The 22,708-nt window shown below is 49.7% G+C and overlaps 2 protein-coding genes across 3 annotated transcripts in view; one reads left to right on the forward strand and one right to left on the reverse strand.

The window, feature by feature from the left end:
• NSD2 (nuclear receptor binding SET domain protein 2) overlaps positions 1 to 13,257 on the forward strand; it is a 50,044-nt gene extending 36,787 nt beyond the window's left edge. The window contains exons 15-23 of the mRNA XM_032226986.1: positions 939 to 1,095; positions 1,318 to 1,523; positions 2,150 to 2,253; positions 3,326 to 3,595; positions 4,277 to 4,393; positions 6,258 to 6,399; positions 7,961 to 8,067; positions 9,577 to 9,781; positions 10,630 to 13,257. Coding sequence (XP_032082877.1) covers positions 939 to 1,095; positions 1,318 to 1,523; positions 2,150 to 2,253; positions 3,326 to 3,595; positions 4,277 to 4,393; positions 6,258 to 6,399; positions 7,961 to 8,067; positions 9,577 to 9,781; positions 10,630 to 10,883 — 1,562 coding nt within the window. The 3' untranslated portion in view covers positions 10,884 to 13,257. The remainder of the gene's footprint in view (positions 1 to 938; positions 1,096 to 1,317; positions 1,524 to 2,149; positions 2,254 to 3,325; positions 3,596 to 4,276; positions 4,394 to 6,257; positions 6,400 to 7,960; positions 8,068 to 9,576; positions 9,782 to 10,629) is intronic.
• The window catches only part of NELFA (negative elongation factor complex member A), a 56,546-nt gene that overhangs the window by 16,064 nt on the left and 17,774 nt on the right, over positions 1 to 22,708 (reverse strand). Inside the window, exon 11 of one of the 2 annotated variants that reach the window (XM_032226987.1) lies at positions 20,745 to 21,668. The exons of the other annotated variant lie outside the window; for it this stretch is intronic. Within the exon in view, the coding sequence (XP_032082878.1) occupies positions 21,484 to 21,668 (185 nt within the window). The 3' untranslated portion in view covers positions 20,745 to 21,483. Of the gene's footprint in view, positions 1 to 20,744; positions 21,669 to 22,708 lie in introns of those variants that run through there. 2 annotated transcript variants of the gene reach the window in all.

Genomic DNA, 22,708 nt, shown 5'->3' on the forward strand with positions numbered 1-22,708 from the left:
GCTGAATTTTATTGGAAGGGTCCTTCGGGGCTGTGGAGGGAGAAAGGGGGTTCTGATTAAAGTCTAAAAGCCCTTTTATTTATTCTGGGTGTTGCAAACGCATCTTTTTAAAAATTGATTTTGCTTCTGAATGGAGGTGAAGAATTTGCATGTCTAAAAGAGACTGGGAAGAATTCTTTGATAAGTACAGAGTGAGCAGGTGGGGCGTGACCCGTCAAAACCGCGGAGGACAAAATCGCGCTCGACGAAAGCGCGCATTTGACGTCATCACAGCGCGACGAAAAAAATTAAAAATTGAAATAAAATTAAAATTAAAGCAAGCCGATTCACATAAAGGTAAGGGTTAGGGTTAGGTTAAGGGTTAGGGTTAGGTTAAGGGTTAGGGTTAGGTTTACAGCGTTAGGGTTACGTTTAGCGTTAGGTTAAGGGTTAGGGTTAGGTTTAGGGTTAGGTTTGGGGGGGTTAGGGTAAGGTTTTCGCTTTATTTTTACATTTTTCGATCACAGCGCGATGTTTTCGTCGCACTGTGATGACGTCAAATGCGCGCTTTCGTCGAGCGCGATTTTGTCCTCCGCGGTTTTGTGGTGGAACCCAGGTGGGGCAAGGGAGAAAACTCTTCCCGGCTGCTCCCCCCACCCCCCATTTGATTCCTGAAATCTGCTCCAAAAACTTGGTCCTCTTTTATGCTGTCTAGCAAACACGGTTCGGGCGTTGGGCTTCTGGTTTTTCTTGGGTCATGAAGGGAGGTGTTGAGGCACATCTGCCAGCCTCCCTCCCGCTGTTGTTCTCAAAGGAGATTCTGGCAAACTCCCTCTAGGTGCATAATTCCTTCTTGGCTGCATGGATTTGGGCTTTAATCCTTAGAGTGAAACAGGTTTAGCATTTTTAGGCTAGCTTTTCCTGTCCCTGAGGGTTGTTTTGTGTGCCTTTTGTGACAGGGGGGAGCCTGTTGTGTTGTGAGTCTTGTCCCGCTGCGTTCCATCCCGACTGTTTAAACATTGAAATGCCGGACGGAAGCTGGTTTTGCAACGACTGCAAAGCGGGGAAGAAAATCCATTTCCAAGATATTATTTGGGTCAAACTGGGAAATTACAGGTTTGGATTTATAAAACATAATTTCAACATTTGAAAAAAAAAAAACTTTGTTGGTGTGTATGATTGTGTCTCCGTCCTCTTTGGAGCCCAGAAAAGTGGGGAGGGGGGTTTGTGCGTAGAAAGACCTTTGATAGAGGTAACATAAACCTCCTCTGTGAGGTCGAGGTAGCCAGGAGCACCAGCCTCAATTTCTTCCTCTTTGCCGGGCTCTTCCTGTGCCAGGTGGTGGCCGGCCGAAGTCTGCCATCCCAAAAACGTGCCCCCAAACATCCAGAAGATGAAGCACGAGATTGGAGAGTTCCCCGTCTTCTTCTTTGGCTCCAAGGACTACTACTGGACCCACCAGGCTCGAGTCTTCCCCTACATGGAAGGAGACCGGGGAAGTCGATACCAGGCCATTAAAGGGATCGGAAAAGTCTTCAAAAACGGTAAAATTTCATGCCTTGTGGCCGATTTCTCTCGCGTGGAATCAGAATGCCCTGGCGTTCGCCCGCGAGTTGGGACTGTGGTATTTTACTATGCTGCACCCGGTGAGCGCCTAGCTAAACGTGGTTGATTTCTGAAAAGCTAAGCAGGGTCAGTGAGGTTGGAGGCAATATTAGTGCAATCATTACAGTAGGTGATCCTTGACTTGTGGCCAATCGTTTAGCAAACATTGGAAGTTGCAACAGACTTACCGGGGGGCTGGATTTGAAACTCTAAAGGTTCTCCCCCCCCCCGTCACCTGGCCAAACTTCAGGCGCTTTGTACATTGCTGTAAGACTCTGCCTCCAGCAAACCATTGGCCCATTTAATCAACCGCTGCGGTTGCTTAATGCCTGAGTTGTAAAATCAAGACCAGTAGCTCCATTACAGTCAACACAGCCGTGTGAAATCACCGATGCCGGTCCTTTAGCGGCTGTTGGTCTTCAGACGCACTGCATTCTTCCCGAGAACCTACCATCTTGTGATGAACTGATACAATAGAGTTGCGGATCCAAGCAGTTAATGAAATGGAGGCCTATTCCTATAGGAAATATGTGTGGTTGTAATTTTAACAACTTTTTTTTTAAAGCTTTGCAAGACGCGGAAACACGCTTCCGAGAGATAAAATTTCAACGGGAAGCCAAGGAAACGCAAGAAAATGAACGCAAACCTCCCCCTTACAAGCATATCAAGGTGAGATGCCTTGAAGGACGGGGCTGGTCCCTCTCTGACCCCCCAAGTTAGCCGGTCTGGTGATGGGCCCAGGAAGCTCTGGGGTGAAGGAGAATAGGGGAGTTGGGTCAACTTTAGCCTAACTGTGGAAAGACCCGTATCAATCGTCAGGGCAAAGGGCCATTTTTAAGTACGGGAGTGTATTTCTTAGGGATAAAGTTTTTAATTGTCTTTTTATTCTATTCAATTTGAGTAGCTTGATTTATTAAATAAAATGTGCTGGAGAAGGGATAAGATATTCCCAAGGGGTTTTAGTCCTACTTGGCAAGCTGAATGATGACTGGAAGGTATTTGGATTTATAGAGTGTTAAAACGTATGGGAAACAGAAATGAGCAACTATTAGATTTTTAAAAATAAACCCCTCTTTAGCAATTACTTAAAGGGAAATATTTGCTGGCAGGAGAGGGGTTTCTTCTAATTCAGCAGGAATTAGACATCCTCACATCCAAAAAGCATTCAATAAATCAAATGGCATGTATGTTTTATTATGTGGAGTTAATATTTTTCTGTCTACGTGAAGTATAAAAAAACCCTGGGTGAAGAGATTTCTTTCTTTGGTTCTCTCTGGTCTCAAACGCGCCCTTCCATACAGCAGAGCAGGCTAAGGGTCTGGCTAGCCCTCCTTCTCTCCTCCAGCCACTCCGGAGACCTTTAGGCCTCTCCTGGTTTCTCTTGCCCCTCAGCACAACCTTCTCTTTCCAGTTGGAGGAGGAGGAGGAGGCTGACTGGGTTGGGATTAGCCGGATTCCACCCTCCTGTCGGCTGGAGAGAGGCTTTGGGCCCACGAGGGTTGCTGGGGAAATAGAAGCAGGGCAGGGTGGTAGGAGCCCTGAGCCACACCAGGAGCCATAAACACATTTGAGGTCCCATAAAAGCAGAGGGAGTGGTAGAGAGTAAGAGAGGCGCAAAATACGCGCCAGTGGGAAGGGCTCGTGTGGGTCAGTGAGGTCGGGTTGTGGGGGGGGGGCGGGCTTTGTGGGCCTTTTTGGGAGGGACGTAACCGGCGCCTGCTCCGCCTCTTTGGTGTGCCAGGTCAACAAGCCCTTCGGGAGGGTCCAGATCTACACGGCGGACATTTCGGAGATCCCCAAGTGCAACTGCAAACCCTCCGATGAAAACCCCTGCGGCCTCGACTCCGAGTGCCTCAACCGGATGCTGATGTACGAGTGCCACCCGCAGGTCTGCCCGGCCGGGGAGCGCTGCCAGAACCAGTGCTTCACCAAGCGCCAGTACCCCGAGACCAAGACCATCCGCACGGAGGGCAAAGGCTGGGGCTTAGTCGCCAAGAGGGACATCAAAAAGGTAGGGAGTTGGGGGTTGGAGGGGCTCAGCCGGGGGGGGGGGGGCACCGGTCTTCCCGGGAGTGAGAATTCCTCGGGGGTCTTTTGGGGCGTTTATTTCTTTTCCCTGTGGCTCAAGATGTATACACAGGGACTCCTCGACTTACAACAGCCCGTTTAGTGACCGGTCAAAGTTACAACAGGATTGGGGGGGGGAATTGGCGCTGTTTTTCACACTTACGACCGTTGTAGCATCCCTGTGGTTGAAATTCAGACACTTGGCAACTGACTCATATTTATGACGGTTGCAGCATCCTGAGGTGATGTGATCTCCTTTTGCGACCTTCTGACAAACAAAGTCAGTGGGGAATCCGGATTCACTTAACAACTGGGTTACTAATTCAATAACTGCAGCGATTCACTTAACAGCCATGGCAAGGAAGGTCGGAAAATGGGACAAAACTCGCTTAAAATGTCTCACTTAGCAACATACATTTTGGGCTCCATTGTCGTCATAGTCTGAGGACTATAGGATACGAAGGCCAGGAAAAGGGAACCTGAAAAGAGCCAAAAATACCCAGCCGTTGGGATCTGACTTCGTTATTATCAGCGGAAGAACTGGTGAGATTTGGCGGCTGTGCGCAGCCTCCGTGTCTCCCGGTTTCCTTCCGTTGAGCACCAGCTGAGGTTTTGTCTCCTCCAGGGTGAGTTCGTGAACGAGTATGTTGGGGAGGTGATTGACGAAGGAGAATGCATGGCGAGAATCAAATATGCTCATGAAAACGACATCACGCACTTTTATATGCTCACCATCGATAAGGTACAGTATTCTGACAAGGCTTAGCTTGGCACCCCCCTAGTTGAGCTTAGATCTTAAATCCATAAACACCGGAAGTTATAAACTTCCTTTTTATTTTATTCAACAATAATAGCAAGACTCCCATTCTCTCTGTGGGGAAAAAAAAACCCTACCTCAAAAACACCGCCAATCAGCCTAGGGATCAACCCCACCTTGGCTGAAGAATGAGTTCAAATATCTGGGTAGAAATCAGGGGAACAGGAAGTGGTAATATTCCTTTGATACCCAATTTTGAGTCACGATTAACTCTGCACAGTCCTATATCTACATATCTTGGTGAAAATCCCATTATGCGTCGTGGCATTCACTTTTACGTAGAGGTATATTGGATTACACTCTGAATTGAATATAGTAACAATTCAATAATATAATCTGAATTGTAGGAGAAGAGCTTGCATTATACCGGTGGTAGTCAACCTGGTCCCTACCAGCCACGAGTGGGCGTTCCAGCTTTCGTGGTGGGCAGTAGGGGTTTTCTCCCATACTGAAGCACTTTCCTTTTTTAAAAAAAATTTAATTGACCTTTTTTTTAAAAAAAATCATAGCTTTATTTAAAAACATTTTCATTAGGTTTTCATAAAATTCCCCGTGACAATTTAAATTTCTGAAAATATATTATTTGTATCGCCCGCGCATAAGTTTAGTTCACGTAAGTGAAACTAAATGGCGCTATAATGGCCACTGCAAACAAGAGTTCCCTACTTTATAAATCACCATTAGTGTGGAACCGGGGGGGGGGGGGGGGGGAGGTTAGAAAATTTTACTACTAACAGAGATACAAAAGTGGGCAGTAGGTATAAAAATGTTGACTACCCCAGCGTTATACGATAGCTCTGTATCTCTCATCTACAAATGCTTTGGTCCAAAAAATCTGAGGCTTCAGTCTCTCCACCTACTTTGGAACTAAGTGGAAATCTTTTCTGAAGGAACTAATAGCTGGGGAGAAAGAACCTCGCTTGCCTTCTTACCCTTCCGTAGTCCAAGCACTGGAAATGCTTCCTGGAGGGCATCTCTGCCCTCCTGGCTTTTCCAGAAAGGGCGATCAAGGTTTGTTTTTAAAAACAGGAAGGAACCCAATTCCTTTGCAGTCTTCATTGAAGACGCAAAAACAATTTCCCTGTGTGATTCATCTCAAGGCACGAGAGCCAAAGAAACCAACCTTTAATCTTCCTTTCCCAAGCTAAATCCAAGAACAATTATATTTCTGACACATTTTCTATGTTTCCCAGGTATCTTAATTTAGTTAGGTCTGTTGAAATGGTGCTGCCATAAATCAGATTTTTGCTTGAACCCTTGGGGGGGGGGGAGGTTAGTTTTTTTTATTAAAAAGTTTTTTTATTAAACACACATTAAAACATTGGACCCTGTGTAACTGTCCTGGCAATGTCTTTGCCATACATACGAGAATAAAAAGTTAAATATTGTAACCACCAGGCTTATTTACAATTGGTCTATTCAGCATTTACAAATATATCCTATTTCCGTCCATGTTGCTTTGCTCTTGTCTTGTACATTTTCACTGTGATGATTTCCTACATAATTCTAGTCTCCATTCTATCAATTGTGGTCATAGCTTATTTTGTCTTTTTCCTTTTTTCTTCCAACCATCGATAAAATTTATCCCAGATCTTGCAATATTCTGATTCGTCTTTGTTCTTCAATTCCCACGTCAATTTATCCATTTCAGCACAAGTCAGAATTTTCCTAACGACTTCCTCTTCTGGTGGAATTTCCCAGTTTTGGGCAAAGACCATTCTTGCTGCCGTAATAATACGTATGATTAAGTAGATTAACCCCTTCTTATGTTGAGCCCTTTGATTTCCAGGACCGCATCATCGACGCTGGGCCGAAAGGGAACTATTCTCGCTTTATGAATCACAGCTGCCAGCCCAACTGCGAGACCCTGAAATGGACGGTGCATGGAGACACACGCGTGGGCCTGTTCGCCGTCTGCGACATTCCTGCAGGTAGCAGCTGCTCTCCTCCCGTCAACGGTTTTTCCCCTTAAAGTCCCTTAGGTCGACCCCACTGAAACGCCCCCCCCCCCCCCTCCTGCTTCCTGCTTGGGCTTAACTCTCCCTCCTCATGGAGCAGAGCAACCACAGGCCACAATTTCTTTTCAATCCTTCCGTTTAACCAAAGCTGTGGGGCTTTTTCCAAGCTCCTCCTGTCAGTTGGGCAAAAGGCAGCCCGGAAGCCTTAAAAGTCAGGCCACCACCCCCCAATGCCCCCCCCTTGGGGTTGGACCCTGGCCCGGTTGTTTTTTTCTGATGGCAACCCCTCTCTGGCCTTTGCTATCAGCCGTTGCCCCTTTACTCTCTGCCCCTTAAGTTGGGAAGACCAACTTCACCAATGTTAAAATCCTTACAGTCAACTTATGACCATATTTGAGCACCCATCTGTTTATTCCTTCGTTAATTTAATTAAAATTAATTAAATGAAGCATCCTCTCTTTGGCGATGCTTAGTCTCTTGATCTCTTCAGTGTTGATGGCCTTCAGGACACCAGCGGCTCCAACAAGACACACACACACACACACACACACACACACACAGAGAGACGGAGAATCTTGTCAGACAATTCTCTGCCTCGAGTCCTTGAAATGTAAGCTTCCAAAGGGAAGTTGCAGAGAAGTTGGAGATGCATCTACCACCTTGTTCCAGTCTATCAGCTGAAGATCCAACTCTGGTCTACGGAGGTTCTCAGTCAACCAGGTCATGGTTGTCTCCAAGGGGCTTTTTCAAAACCTTTTTGCCTTTTGAAGATGCCCCTTTGGGTCGTCCAACTGGGTGGTCTTCATGGTGGCTCAGTCAAGGCCAGCCGTGGAAAGCCACCCAAATTCACTGCCAGAACGATGATCAGGGGAATTGAGGGACTCCCTCCCGATTCTGTTTTATCTGTGGGTCAGAGAGATTCATGTCCATCTCAAGAAGATTTCAAGTCCGAATTCTGTCTTTTCTTAGCTTTCAAAAGCCAAGCTTTGGGCATTTCCAGCAGAGGGACAAAATTCTGTGCAGCCCATGGGTCACTAGCACAGTTCCAGGTGTCCTATTTTAACCTCCCCGTGGAGATCTGGACCCTTACTACCCTCCCAGCCTTCCGCAAAGCCACCAAGTCCTGGCTGCTCCAGCAGGCCGGGGAGCTTGTGAAACATCCGGCCCCACGGAAATTGTGAATGTTGCATCTTTTTAAAGTGTTGTCTTTGTCTATTTATCCCCCTTCCCTTGTCTGTTGTGAGCTGCCTGGAGTCCTCCGGGAGTGGGCGGCATACAAGACAAATAAAATGAAATGAAAATGAAAATTTATGTGTGACTGCAGGGAGTATTTCCATGGGTGCACCTGCCTCTCTTTAGATGGAGGGGGGAGAGTGTGTGTGTGTGTTTTGCTCCCCCCCCCCTTTCTTTGGAGCCTTTCTCCTCCTTGGAGCCGCCCATCCTAGGGGGAAATGGGAGCATCCTTTGGGAAAAGAGCCAATGTCCCTGTTTTAATGATGGCTACAATAAACGTTTCCTCTTGTTTCCCCCTCAGGGACAGAACTAACCTTCAACTACAACCTTGACTGCCTCGGCAATGAAAAGACGGCGTGTAAATGTGGTGCTCCGAACTGCAGCGGCTTCCTGGGAGACAGACCAAAGGTATCCCTTCTACGGGCAGCGGAGGAGCCGCTCCCGTGGTCGGCCTCCATGGAGCCTTTTACGGGGCATCCCAAGGCTCCTCAGTGCGAAATAACTTAAGAGGAGGTGCCCAGAATCTGGAACCCCTAAACTGCCAATGAAATTTGGCAAGTTTTTAAAAACATTTTGTGACGTTAAAAAAATCCCAACAAAATCACCATAAAGCAATTTATGACGCAATGCAATATGTCATAAAATACTTCCTGTGGTCAACTCCTGATGTTTGACACTGCAGGTGGTCAGCAGTTGAGCCCAAAAGTTCTGTTGCTAAGCGAAACAGTTGTTAAGTGAGTTTTGCCCCATTTTACAACTTTTCCCGCCACGTTTGTTTAAGGGAATCACTGTGGTTGTTTTAGTCACAGGGCCGTTAAGTGAATCTGGCTTCCCTCATCAGAAGGTTGCAAAAGGTTATCACGTAACCCACACTGCGACCGTCATAAATACGAGCCAATCACCAAGCGTCCGAATTTTCATCGCGTGAGGAGCCTGGGGATGCTGCAATGGGGGCAAATGGGGAAAACGGTCGTAAATCACTTTTGTTAGTGCCATTGTAACTTTGAACAGTCACAAGAGAAGGATTGTAAGTTGAAGACCATGTGACCTGTTCAACATGGGACACTGCAGGCAACTTGTCTTTTGCATTTTGGGGGGAGAGAGGACGCAGAGAAACCTCCCAGTGGCCTCAACGACCCTCTCAAAGGATGCAAAGGACCAGCTGCTTGCAAGGAGTATCAATCCTTCCCTTCCCCACCATCCAGCCAGAGCTGAAGAAGCTTCTGGGATGAGAAGCGAAACGTCTTCAAATAAAAAAAACCCAAGAAAGTCCGTTTGTCTCTTGAAAAAGGCACCTTTGGGACTACCAAGAATTGTGTTGAGTGGAGGAGTATTCCGTAAAATTACAAAATCTAAGTAGTCTCTCTCTCTCTCCCAGGCAGCTAAGAGGGGGTGATGGGGGCCTTTTGGGTGCCCAGGGTTTGTCTTTGGTTCTGTGGGACGCAGTGGCTCAGTCGCTAAGATGCTGAGCTTGTCGATCAGAAAGGCCGGCAGTTAGGCGGTTTGAAACCCTAGCGCTGCATAAAGGAGTGAGCTCCCGTTACTTGTCCCAGCTTCTGCCAACCTAGCAGTTCGAAAGCACATAAAAATGCAAGTAGAAAAATAGGAACCACCTTTGGTGGGAAGGGAACAGCGTTCCGTGGGCCTTCGGTCCTGAATCATGCCAGCCACATGACCACGGAAACGTCTTTAGACAATGCTGGCTCTTCAGCTTTGAAACAGGCATGAGCACCGCCCCCTAGAGTCAGGAACGACTAGCACGTGTGTCTTGCAGGGCAAATTGTCAGTCACCACACTAGAAACATTTTCCAAGAGGGTTTTATAATTTGAAATGGCTAAAAACAGAGGGGGGGGTGGGCTTCTTAAAGACTCCATTCATCTCCTAATCTGCAAAGGGGAAACATTATTTTTATTAAGAATTCATCCTCCAACGCCTCGGAAGAGAAAGGAAAGAAGGCCAAAAGAAGAGCAAGAAGGCGTAAAACGAAAAGTGAAGCCAGGAAGAAAACAGAGGATTACTGTTTCCGCTGTGGGGACGGAGGGCAGCTTGTCCTGTGTGACCGCAAGTCTTGCACCAAGGCCTATCACCTCTCCTGCCTTGATTTGGTAAAGCGTCCTTTCGGTGAGTAAGAAGGAAGCATTGAGATAAGCCTCAATTCCGTAACAAAGATTTTGGATCCCCAAAATCCAACAAATTCCAACTTTAGGAGGAGTTTTCCTAAGGCAGTGGATCCCAAACTTGGCAACTTTAAGACTTGGGGACTTCAACTTCCAGAATTCTCCAGCCAGCAGAGCTGGCTGGAAAATTCTGGGAGTTGAAGTCCCCAAGTCTTAAAGTTGCCAAGTTTGGGAACCACTGTCCTAAGGTGAAGTGTTGACTCTGGTGCTTAAAATGTGACTAACTTTCTCCCACTGGATTGGCCCAAGGTAGAGCAGTGAGAAGGGAAAGGCGGACGTGGTTTTGTTGAGGGATTTGACATGGGAGAACCGTTTCACCTGTTTGGTACCTGCATGCCAGCCACATGGCTGGGGGGGGGGGGGAGAAGGATGCCAGCGGCCATTCTCCACAGCGCCACCTTCACCTGCCTCAGGTCTTCTCTGTACCAGGGAGAGGACTGTGGTTTTCAGGAGTCGTCATCGTCCTTGATAAGCAGAGACTCGCGGAGAGGAAACCAGGCTCCAAAGATCTCCAACCGGAGATTGTTAAGCAAATCGTAGTTTATTCAGCGGGAAGGAAACGTCATTAAAGAGGTTGATCCTCTTCCAATGTGTGTGTCTAGCTTTTTTAAATAAAGTGCTTAGTTTTCATTTTAAGTTACTTTCAATTGGTTCTTCAATAACAGTCCTGTAGTCAGGGAGACAAAGTACGAGCGCCCGGGTCCTTCGGGTTGAAGCGGAGGATTTGAGGGGAGACGGAGCCGAGGGCCTGGCCAATGTTTCCCCGTTGACGTTTTGTTCTGTCTTTGGCAGGCAAATGGGAATGCCCCTGGCATCACTGCGACGTCTGTGGCAAGCCCTCAGTTTCCTTCTGCCACTTCTGTCCCAATTCCTTCTGCAAGGACCACCAGGAGGAGGCGGAACTGGAGTGCAACTGGAGCGGACAGTTGTTTTGCCCCGACCACAGCGGGGAGAATTTTGCGGAGAAGAAAGCCAGGCGGCCTCCTAGGAAACTTGCTTCCCTCAAATGCAAACGGCAAACGAACAAGTGGAAGAAGCGGACATAATATTGAGAGGAAACAACTCTCCCCACCAGTCCCGCTTGCCCAAGGTTGTCTTGTAAATAAGTTGTGAATAGGGTCAGGGAAGGACACATTTTCACACGTCTTGCGCAAGAACCGGGGCTGGGAAGGGGGGAGGGGAGCGATTTTTAAACCCACTGAGCCAACCGGCGGGCAAGGCGCCTGCCGCAGCTGCACTGATCATGACCTCTGGCCTGCCAGGTTCAGACGTTTCAGGACAAACCAGGTTTTTCTCTCCAGAAATAATGAGAATACTTGAACTGTTAGGAATGAAAACAGTTCTTCTTCCCCGCCTCCTCAGCGGAGGTGTGTTGATATCCGACCGGCGACGGTGTCTGTGGACAGGTCTCCTCGTAGCTTTTGGAATAGTAGCCGCCGTCCCCGCTCGGAAGCCTTTGGGTAGAGGGCGAGAGGCGGACCTCGACTAGCTTTGGAAGCCCAATGTGGGGAGGAGACCCGCTTGACGGGATCGCATTAAATAAGAAGGGGGGAGGGCGGGGGAGGTGTCGTGCCATGGCTTTTGATTTTGTTGTTTTAATTGTGATAACCTTCTGTCAAGACAAGGGAGCAGCGGACCTCTTGAACCCCGGGGCAAGCTCCGGAAGGAGGCTCCGGCCCACCTGTGCCTCAGGTCAACTCTTAGTTCCAAGAAGAAGAAGAAAAGAAAACTTGGATTACCAGTGTCCTCTTTTAAATGGATATTAAAAATCTGTGCCCAATTTTTTAGATCGTGTTTGCATAATAAAAGTATTTCCAAATCAAAGCCACTTGAGGTCTCCTTTGAGAAGCAGGAAGGAATAAAGCCACGCTGGAAGCCAAACGAACTCTTCCGGAACAGTCTTCCCTTTTGCCCCCATCCGTCTTCTGGCTAAAAGCGAGATTTGAAACCCGACAGACGGGCATTTTGAAGGACCGGGAAGGAGGTGAAATAGGATAACCGTCCCTGTCCTCCCAAGCGGCTCCTCGTTGCTTCTCCTTTCGGAAGCCCTTGTGGGGGTTCCTTTTTCTCCAGGGGCCCCGACGGGATCCAGGCCCTTCCTTCCTTCCACCTGCTCCCCCTCCTCTCTCCCCCAGCTGAATCTCCATTGTTGGTGGACTCAGCAGTCATGAAATGGTTAACTCCGTTCTCATCCAGTGGGATTTGAGTCTGAAGATTTGCAAATCCCGCTTTCTTCACTGGCCTCACCAGCTTTCTTAGACTCCCTGTTTCAAGGGATAACCTGCTACTCTAGTTCTCTAGCTATAAGAAACCCCCCCCCAAAAAAAACATCCTTTCTTCACTGATTTCTCCCCTGACTTCTTTTAATCTAAAGCAGCAAGGCCACAGGAGCCTTGCAGACGTGAGGGCTTTGCTGTGGGGTGCTTTCTGCTCCCCCTCCTCCATTTCAGACCTTATTTGGGGGGGTGAGCTCTGGAGGCGTCGGGAAGTCCCAGGTGTGTGTGGGGGGGTGTCTCTCTGGCTCAGCCTTCGCCCCACGCGGCTGCTAGAGCTGCCAGTGAAATTTCTCTTCAGGCAGCCGCCATTTTGAATGATCTAAAAGTTGCAGCCACCATTTTGTTTAGGCGCAAAAGGCACCTGACCTCAGAAGAAGACCGGCAGGCCTCTCCATTGTGGGCGGCTGGTGGAACACCAGTGGTCGCCCTGCAGATGCGGGCGGCCCTGGGAAGCCCCCCTGCGCCTTTGCAGGCCCATTCCCTGAGGGTAGTGGGCAACTGGAGCTGGATCACACCGCAGCAGAGCTGCAGCCTCCTGCCACTGCCGCTGGGACCAGGGTGAGCCAGCAAGGCTGGCTGCACAAGGCCGGAGAACCCAGCACCAGGCCTGCAGGGCACATAAATATGGAGGGTTCCCCAGGGGAGGTGATTTCCCATTCTTCCCCTCTGGAAGAGGCTGTTGCAGGGCCTTCAGGGGTACCGTCCCCCATCAGAAAGAGGGCTGCCCCTCCTCCCAAAGCTGGGCCTTCTCAAAAAGCCTCTAAGGCATCACAACTGGCAGAAGAGCCCTGGATCGTGAATTTGCCAGAGCTCAGAAGGAGGCTGAGAAATAGCTTCCCAAATTACTGTGCAGGTCCAAGTCCATTCTCTGCCCTCTGAAGAGGTTTCTGTCTCTCCTGATCCTCTTCTGCCCCAGGAGTTGTCCACTGATAGCGGGGAGGAAGGTGTGATCATTCCCGACTCCCCCAGGGGCAGTTTGTGCCAGGCTGTGACTGATACTCCCACCGTTGGGATCCATCCGGGGTCTCAACCTGACATGGCCGCCATAATTTCTAAGGCCATTCGCCAGGGCATAGCGGCTAGTATAGCAATAGCCATAGCAGTTAGACTTATATACCGCTTCATAGGGCTTTCAGCCCTCTCTAAGCGGTTTACAGAGTCAGCATATCGCCCCCAACAACAATCCGGGTCCTCATTTCACCCACCTCGGAAGCCGGTGAGATTTGAACAGCTGAACTGCAGAACTGCAGTCAGCTGAAGTAGCCTGCAGTGCTGCATTTAACCACTGCGCCACCTCGGCTCTGTATGATGCAGAGGGATTCCTCTAGGGCCTCTGGCCACAGCAAATCTTTGGGGGATAAGAAGAAAACTTCTGCAAGGACTCAATCTGAACCTAGACACCCATCCAGATCACCTAGTCAGTCATCTTCTGAGGAGGATGAGAACAGGGTTCAGAGATGTCTGCTGATTAGGGCCTTGAGCCCGATCAGCCTGCATTTGTGGGCCTCTTTAAGCCCTCGCCCTTTAAGTCACTCCTGTACAAGGCACGTAGGGTGACTACTCGGGATGAGTCACTGGAGCCCCTTGTTCCAGCTCCGATGCCAGGAGACAACACTGATCCCTTGTTCTTAGAGCCCTTAAGGAAGTGGTACCGGCACCTAAGCTGTTTCTGGACGTGGTTCAGCATCAGTGGGCTTCCCCGGGATCAGGCCCCTTTCCCAACTCTAATGATAAACGGTTTTAATTGAACAAGGCACTGGTGGATGCACCGATTGCGGCTATTTTGGCTCCATCGGCAGTCACTAGTAGTCCAGCGGATTCCCTCCGCCCTGAGGATAAGCGGGTGGAGCCGGCACTGGTTAAAGGTCACCAGTCGGCTGCTTGGGCCATCGAAGCCTCTACTGCTTCTTCCTTTTTTGGTAGAACGGCCCTCAAATGGCTCAAAAGATTACAGGATAGGATTCCTGCCAGTGATGTTAGGGCACACCAGGATTTTAACAAAATAAAGGTGGATATGGAGTTTGTGGCGGACGCCTCACTTAACACCTCCCGTTTCACGTCCAAGTCCATGGCCACCTCCATTGCCACTAGAAGACTCCTATGGTTGAGGCCATGGCAGGCCGATGCCAAACATAAGTGGAGTCTCGCATCAGCCCCCTACTCAGGTCAGCAGCTCTTTGGTCCACCCCTGAGCCAATGTTAGTGGAATCCAAAGACAAAAAGATTTTTCCTTCCCAGTTTAAGAAATTGGACAAAAAATTCTCTTCCTCTCACAGGAGGTCGCCCTTTCATGGCAGAGGGGGAGACTTTTCCTCCCCTCGCTCCCAGCATCAGTTTAGTCCTTTCCAGGGACACCAGTATCAGCAGGAAAAGTCCAATAAGGGAGGCCAGCGCTGTCAGGCCAGGAGATCCTTCCGAGGTGGGGCCAGTCGCCCCTTTCAGCGCCAGAAATGACTGCCTCGAGACGATACCCATCGGGGCCGATTGGCCTTTTTTGCCCACCAATGGGAGGCAATAGCATCGGACGCTTGGTCAGGGAGACTGTCCAACAACCTTTCCCTCGAGTTTCGCTTCTACCCCCCAAGGTTTTTCAGAACTTGCCCAGTGTCCCAGGATGCGGACCAAAGGCTTCTGGTGGAACAGGCAATTCAGCACCTCCTGGACATCCAAGCGATCCAGGCAGTTCCACCGGATCAGAAAGGGCTGGGGTTTTATTCCCTCCTGTTCATCGTTCCAAAGACCTGGGAGGGATGGAGGGCAATACTCGACCTAAAGCGGTTGAATCGCCATATAGTACATTGGCACTTCAAAATGCAGTAATTGCAAACCATCCTGGAGAGTGTCTGAAGGGATGACTTCCTCACCTCGGTGGATCTGTCCATATACCCATTTCGAAAGCTCCCAGGCAGTTTCTCAGGTTTTGTTACCGAGTTCGACATTATCAATACAAGGTCCTTCAATTTGGCCTCTCCTCAGCGCCCAGGGTGTTCACAAAGGTGCTGGTGGCCTTGGCCACCCACATAATGGCCAGTCCCATCAGGATTGTCTGCTATTTGGACGACATCCTGCTTCTGTCCAGGTCTCCTTATCAGGCAAGCTAGGACCTTCAGCGGACACTCCAGCTGTTAAGAGACCATGGGTTTTCCATCAAACTGGACAAAAGTCACCTCTCTCCCACCACCAGAATTCTCCATCTGGGGGCAGTCATAGATACCAGGAAGGGAAAGTTCTATCTTTCACAGGAACGTCAGACCAGTCTGAGAACAATGGCGTTGGATGTCGCAACAAGACGGCAGGTGCAGCTGGTTGTGTTGTCCCAACTGTTGGGGAAGATGGTGTCCTGTTTCCACATCGTGCCATGGGAAAGATTACACAGCAGGCCACTCCAATGGTTCCTCCTTCCCCATCAGAGGGCACACAGCCAGCTAGACTGTATGGGTGGTCCTGACACTGGCGGTATGCGGTTCCCTAAGGTGGTGGATGTCATCGGCGATTTCCATGGGGACCTTGTTCCAAAACCTGACCCGGATTTTGGTGACCATGGATGCCAGCCTTTCGAGCTGGGGAGAGCACCTTTGCTCGGACATTGCCCAGGGCCTCCTGTCCCCGTTGGACAGCCAACACAATATCAATTGACTGGAACTGAAGGCCATCCGCCTGGTGCTCCTGCACTTCAGTCGTCACCTGGAAGGACATCACGTCCTCATCTACACCAACAACATGACCACGAACGCACACATCAATCACCTGGGCAGTACACGCGCCAGGTCCCTGATGCCAGAGGCGTCGCGACTCGGAACGTGGGCGGAGTGCCACCTGTTGTCGATGAGAGCCGAGCATATCTCTGGCACAGCCAACGTCAGAGCAGATCTACTCAGTCACTATCAGGCGGACCAGACGGAGTGGCAACTCCACCCGAGACCATTTCATCACCTGAGCAGTCAGTACAGATCGCCCTCCATCAACCTCTTCGTGACAAAGGAGAACAGACAGGGGAAGCAGTTCATGTCACAGTACCCAGGGTCGGGGGCAGAAGGCAGGGACGCACTCAGGTGTCGGTGACCCGGCGGTCTTCTCTACACATTTCCCCACCCCACATTCCCCTCATTCAGCGGGTGGTGGGGAAGATGCTAGAAGAGGAGGAGCAGCTCATCCTGCTTGCCCCAGCCTGGCCCCACCATTCCTGGTTTGTGGACCTGAAGGCACTATCTGTGGCCCCACCTTGGCACCTGCCGCTGTCGCCAGATGTTCTCAGGCAAGGCTCTTTCCTACATCCGGATCTGGGCTGGATCAAGCTGACTGCCTGGCGATTGGGCGGCGCAGTTTGATTGCGTGACAGTTATCTCAAGTGGTGGCCACAATCCAAGCATCTCGTTGACCGTCCACGACCTGTATTTACAACGCAACCTGGAAGGCGTTTGTCTTATGGTGTTCAGGCAAGGTTGTGGCTGCAACAAAGTGCAATTACATCATGTGCTGAACTTCCTACAGGAGGGTTTGAATAAGGGTCTTTTGCCAAATACCCTACGACACCAAGTGGTGGCGCTTTCGTCTATCTTGACTTGCGGGGATTGCAACTCCCTCTCACAACATCCCGATTCATTTTTTACGAGGGCTTTGAATATGCGGCCACCTGTAATTCATCGCTACCCTACCTGGGGCCTGCCCAAGATCCTCCTGACTTTGACGGGTCCTCCTTTTGAACTGCTTCGTGACACCTGCCTGAGGTATCTATCCTTCAAAGTTTTATTCCTTGTAGCCATTACATCAACAAGGAGAGCTTCTGAGTTGGCAACCTTGTCTGTGCGACTGGTGTATTTCACCAAGACAGGGTAGTTTTGAGGCTGGACCCCTCCTTTGTGCCCCAAATCAACTCTCATTTCCACAAGGCACAGGAGCTGGTGCTCCCAAACTTTTGTCCGTATCCTGCCCACAGACTAGAGACAGTGGCACAAGCTCAACGTGAGGCGGGCTCTTTGAATTTACATCCACCGGACTTCTATTCGACGCACTGAGGCGCTATTCGTATCTTATCAACCGACCTCCTTGGGACTTAAAATATCATCCGCTACTTTGGGTCGGTGGATCAGAGCCTGCATTACCAAGTTGTACGAGTTGCAACTGCAGCTGGTTCCTGATCGTATCTTGGTGCACTAGATGAGGAGTGCAGCAACTTCAGCTGCCGGGGCCACTCAAGCCTCCCTTGAGGAAGTTTGTTGTGCGGCTACCTGGACGTCCCATTTGCCATTCATCCGCCACTACAAAATCGACATTTACGCGTTGGCGGATACAGCCTTTGGCAGACAGGTTCTGCAACATGTGCAAGAGGCTCAAGAACATTTGGCCCGGTCGCAGGCCCACCCATAGGGACACTACTAGCTTTGGTATGCCCCATTCATGACTGCTGTCTCCACCACCAATGGAGATTGGGCATCAAGCGGACCTGATATGCTCAATTTCTGGGAAGGTGGAGACAGCAGTCATCCCCACCCTATGAAGTGGTCCGGTCCGAAGTTGGAGGTGTTTCCTTGATGTTACCATAGCCAATGCGGATCGCATTCGACATAAAAAGCTGGTGAGGCCAGTAAAGAAGGCGGGATATGCAAATTTCAGATTCAATCCCATTGGATAACAGAGTTAATCCTTTCATGACTGCTGTCTCCACCTTCCCAGAGATTGAGCATATCAGGTAAGCCAACGCCCAATCCCATTCAGTTCTGAGTTGTGCTGATGGGCAGGATGAGGGAATCCCAACTTCCTTTATAGAACCCTTTTTTTCTTCAAAGGAGGCTCCTCCTGCCTTCTTTAGGAGTGTTGCAAAGCTACGAACAGAAGTGATGCATTGTAGAGTACCACGTGTCATGGAGCAAGACAAACCCTTCAGCGAGGTCTCCCGATAGACATTGTAGGAGAGCCCATGTTACGCCACAGTAGCTAAAACACCGGCGGCCTTTGGAGATTACAAATTTTGTTTTAAAACAGCCTGAGCTTTCGTGAACTGCGTCCCGCTTCCTAAAGTGCCCAGAGGGGTCGGATGGATGGAAGACTTTAAATAGAACTGGGGGACAGAAAAGTCGTTCCCTCAATGCTGTACATAAACGTTACACCCCTGGAATCGCCAGCAGTCTCTTGGCAGCTGTGGGCTCTTCCATTCATTCAGCTGGAAGAGGGCCTAGAGAGAAGGAGCCTTTAGTTAGCACCTCATTTGAGCTGGTGCTCTTGGCCCGGGTCAAGGATGCTAAAAAACGCTACCACTGGGGAAAGGAGAAGAAAAATGTACTTAGAAAAATCTGAACTTTATTACCGATATTATGCCGAAAATAACGTATTCAAGGACATGAGGTTTTGCATTTACATCTGTACAAAAAACAAAATAGATAGAAAACATCTGGCCTGCTCTATTAGATAGGCAACATTTTAGAAAACAACATTGCTTGTTAAAAAGGTACCAGAATCCCAAGGTCTCGGGGCTCAATTCCTACCTTGCCTTTTCTCTTCCGTTGGTGGTTTGGGGGGGGGACAGCTATTGGGGGGGCAGAGTGAGGAAAACCCCAAGGCTGCCAAGGACTTTTGGGAGGCCCTTATGCTAACTGGTGGGGCAGGAGGGATGCTGCACGCTTGTTTCAACAATAACTCCAGCTTGCCTGATGCTCGTTGGATACTACAAATAATCTTACATCTAGAATTAGACTCTAAAACATCTCCCCCACCTCCCTGGGGAAAAAGATCAGAGCCGCGGATAGGACTGGCCATTTGTCTTTTTCTGTCGGAATCAGCACCGAGTTCCTTCTAAGCCAAGCAGGACAACTGAAGGGCCTGGTTGTTCTGAGCAGTTCCATTCCACGTGAGTGGGCGCCTTCGGTGTCTCTCAATCCCAGCCCATCCCGTGTCCCTTTCCGGCCTGCCTTGGCAGGGCTTCTTCCTAGCCACCTCCGGGCAGCCAGACCTTAACCTACAAAGGCCAGGCACAGCACGACCAGGGATGCGAGAAATCGGGCATCCTGGACAGAGGTATCCCTCCACCTCAATGGACAGCATCGGCACTTGCCGGACCAAACCGGATTTTAAAAAACGGGAGGATAATTTCCCAAGAGCTTAGCAAAGACAAGGATCTAAGAAGGAGGTCCCTCAGGACACCTATAGGATACTTTCTAGGTTGCTCCATCAGGCGTTTCACTCCGCCATTCCTTGCACGGACTCTGAATGAAGAAGGCTTCTAACTCAAGGAAGAGCTCTGGTGGGGGGGGGGCAGGGCAAGCTTTTCTCCCCCCACAGCCCCACCCCACCCCGAGGCAAAGCTGCTCTCAGATATGCCAGCTTCACACAAGCCGTCTTCCTATTTTGAATCCACCCAAGGGAATTCCACCACGGAGGGACCGCATGGCCGCCATTCTGTAGTCAAAGCCCGGCCCCATTCTGCCCTCTTCAGATCTCACAGCTATGACACCAGCTGGACTCCTCCCCCTCCGGCTAAATACTGGAGGGGAGGGGATTACACCGCCCCTATTTAAGAGCAGAACCACGAACACCTGCTGGTTGGCAGGTCTTCACAAGGATTCTACAGAAAAAACTGCAGTCTATCTTCAAACCAGGTTTCTGGATAAAAGATGAATTGTAACGTACTCCAGAGATGGCCCCGATGGCCCAACAAAAAGTGAATCATGCCTTTGCGTTTGAACTCCCTAGGGGACATCACGCTGCATGCCAGCAGAACGGTGGGAGTGGGCTTCCAACGAACGCGGCCTCTTAAAATAATCCGAACAAGCCATGTTGATACTGCATAAAACTGACATAAATTTGGTAAAACGAGTCCCGTTGTTCCAAATGCTGCTTCCAGGTTCAAGTATGGCTGAAATGTTAAATCAAAGGAAGTTGCAGAAGAACCTCGTGAAACCTCCGTCAGGCTTTCCCTGATTCTGGTTGGCCCGCTGGGTAGAATTGAGAAACAAACCCACCATTCAGGTGGGCTAAAGGCAAACCCGAAAGGCTGCCCATCTCCCCCCTTTCTAGCTTCAGATGCTCCCGAGGGGGCATAGTGTTTCCAGCTGCCCTTTGGCCAAGCCTTCATTCTTCTTCTCCCAGCTCAACCAGCTTCTTCCCTTGACCTTCAAGACTATCTCCTGCCATCTACCTACCATTCCAGTGACCAGAGAGAAATGCCTTATTCTTAAAACTCTTCCTCTGCATAAAGGATTAAACTCTTGAGCTGCCCGCTCTTAGACTTCAAAGGCCAGAATTAAAGAGGCCAGAAACTAAGAAAACCGTTCTAAGTGGCCCTCAGCTGTGGTGAAGGGAGGGGGCAGGAGGGGGTGGGAGACCTTTGCAATAATGATGTCCCTGCAAGCCACGTCACTCCTGGAGTTCCCCTGCAGCCCTGCCTGATGAACCATCTCAGATCCTCCTTCAGTAACGGTGCCGCAAAGCAAGGAAGGAGGAGGAGGAGGCCTAATTATTGTTTGGACTTGCTTCAACGGGAATGAGATTCCCCAAAAGCTCCGCCGTCTTCTGACATCCACCAACCTCACTCTTTAGCAAAGGCCGCTTGGTCATCCATCCTGCAAGGGAACCCTTGGAGGTCTTGGAATTAGCTACCTCAGCCTGAAGCCCCCGAGTTCAGTCTTGGGATTTAACCATTTTGAAGAGCATTGGAAGCCGATGTCACTCATTCAACTTCAACGCCAGGGAAGCTAACTCACACTGCGCCACTGAGATTGTAAACTTTGGGGGGGGGGGGGGGTTTTCGCCCTTTTTTACGTGTCCGTCTTAAAAGGTAACCCCTTTATGTGACTAACGCACGCACATACACTCAGGGGGCTGGCTGTTCTCAAGGGAAGGAAGGTTTATTATTTGTGCAATCTTGAGCAGCAGAAGAAAGAGGGGAAAATCATCCTACGGGGTCTTCATGGTGCCTCAGAAGGAGGGCCGCCCAAAAGGACGAAGGCTACTTGCAGTCAGCTACCAAAGGGGGGGCGGGGGGGGAGAAACGGCCAAACTGGCAGGGCCTATTTTTAACAAGAGCACCGAGAAAGTCAACCGAGTGAGGTCCCTGCCATGAAATCGGCCTGGTGAAGAGGGTTCCCCCCTCTTGGTCCTTTCTCAGGGCAGGCAAATCAAAAGCCCCTTTCCTGCCAAAGTGCTGGAAGCCGTGAGTCACCGCATCCTTCCACAATCCTTCCTACGACAGAGAGACCTGCGCCGCTCTGGCCTCCGGCCTTCCTACTTTGGCCAAGCGTAGCACATGGGACATGGGAGGCTGGTTACAAGGAGTCCTACGTGGGGGGAATGTCGTTCTGCTTGAGGTGACACACAACGTACAAGCTGGCTTTATTCTAGGATCTATTTGGTCTACGTCTCCCCGTCACGGAATCCTTTAGGAAATGTTTGTCATGGGCTTGGACTTCGTCAGGCGGCTCCACTCGCCGGTGGCATAGTTCATCTCAAAGATCGTGTCCACCAGCATGGTGGTGCTTCCGGTCCCATCGGCGTTCGGCAGGACCTCCGTGTGCTCACTTAGCTTGATCTGGATGACGTCGCCCTGCTCTTGACAGGGGTTTTCTGGGGAGGAGAAATCAGAGGTTCCAAAATCAGATCCCTCGGAGGAACCGAGTGACGCCAGAAACACCATTTAGGAGAAGAGCTAAATCCTAGGGAAGAAGATCCATCCCTGCTGGGGGAACCAGCATCCTTCGGCTGCTCCACGTTCCTTCCTGCGAGGGCAGCCTTGGAGGACAAATCGCTCTTCGATGAAAGCAGCCTAACCTTCCCAGCTACTTTGCTTAAGCTAAGTGTGCACATCGGTCATTACATGACCTCTGTAGACACCACACACTAAGTAAAAGGAAGCCTTCTTAACTGCTACGTTCCGATTCTTTGGCTGAAAAATTCTGGGAACTAAACTGTTTCCTCAGCAATATTTGTTTAGTGGAACTCCAGGAGAAGACAGGTTGACTCTGCTTGCTTTTCAATAGAAGGCGGCCTTGCCTTAAAAAGGACCAAAATACTCTATAATAAATTGATTTATAAAACAACTACACTTTTTCCTATCTAGACCTTTATCTAAATGTTATACAAAAAGACCACTAAATATTATTTTAGAGTATCCTTACTCCAAATCAATCAAATTACTTAGCAGCTACTAGGCAGTGCCTGGGCTTCAGAGTTTAGTGACCTGTTTAGTGACAGGCAGTCATTGGCACCACAAAACATGGTTTCCACAGCACACTGAGAGGCAGCACATAAGAGGCACCGAAGGCGAGGAGAACCCAAAAAATTATCGGTATCAGAAGACGAATTGCTGGGCTGTGCCACACGATGGCCACACTCCTGCTCTCAACCACCTCAGCCATGAATCTGCCTGCCACTGAGATACACAAACATCCTATCAAAGTCAAGCCTGAGGCTTAGTATAAACCTATACTGCCCAAAAGCTCAACCACCAATCTCCCCTCCCCACCCCCCACCCCACCCCGGGCAAATCACCAGAAGACCCCAGTGACAACTCAAGACGCTCAGATAGAGAACCACCGGAACCCCAAAGGCATCAAGGCAACAAATCAGAGACCAGCACTCCAAAAAATGACCCACATTTTGCCTCT

The sequence above is a fragment of the Thamnophis elegans genome, chromosome 11, assembly GCF_009769535.1.
Source record: "Thamnophis elegans isolate rThaEle1 chromosome 11, rThaEle1.pri, whole genome shotgun sequence".
NCBI classification, from domain to species: Eukaryota; Metazoa; Chordata; class Lepidosauria; order Squamata; family Colubridae; genus Thamnophis; species Thamnophis elegans.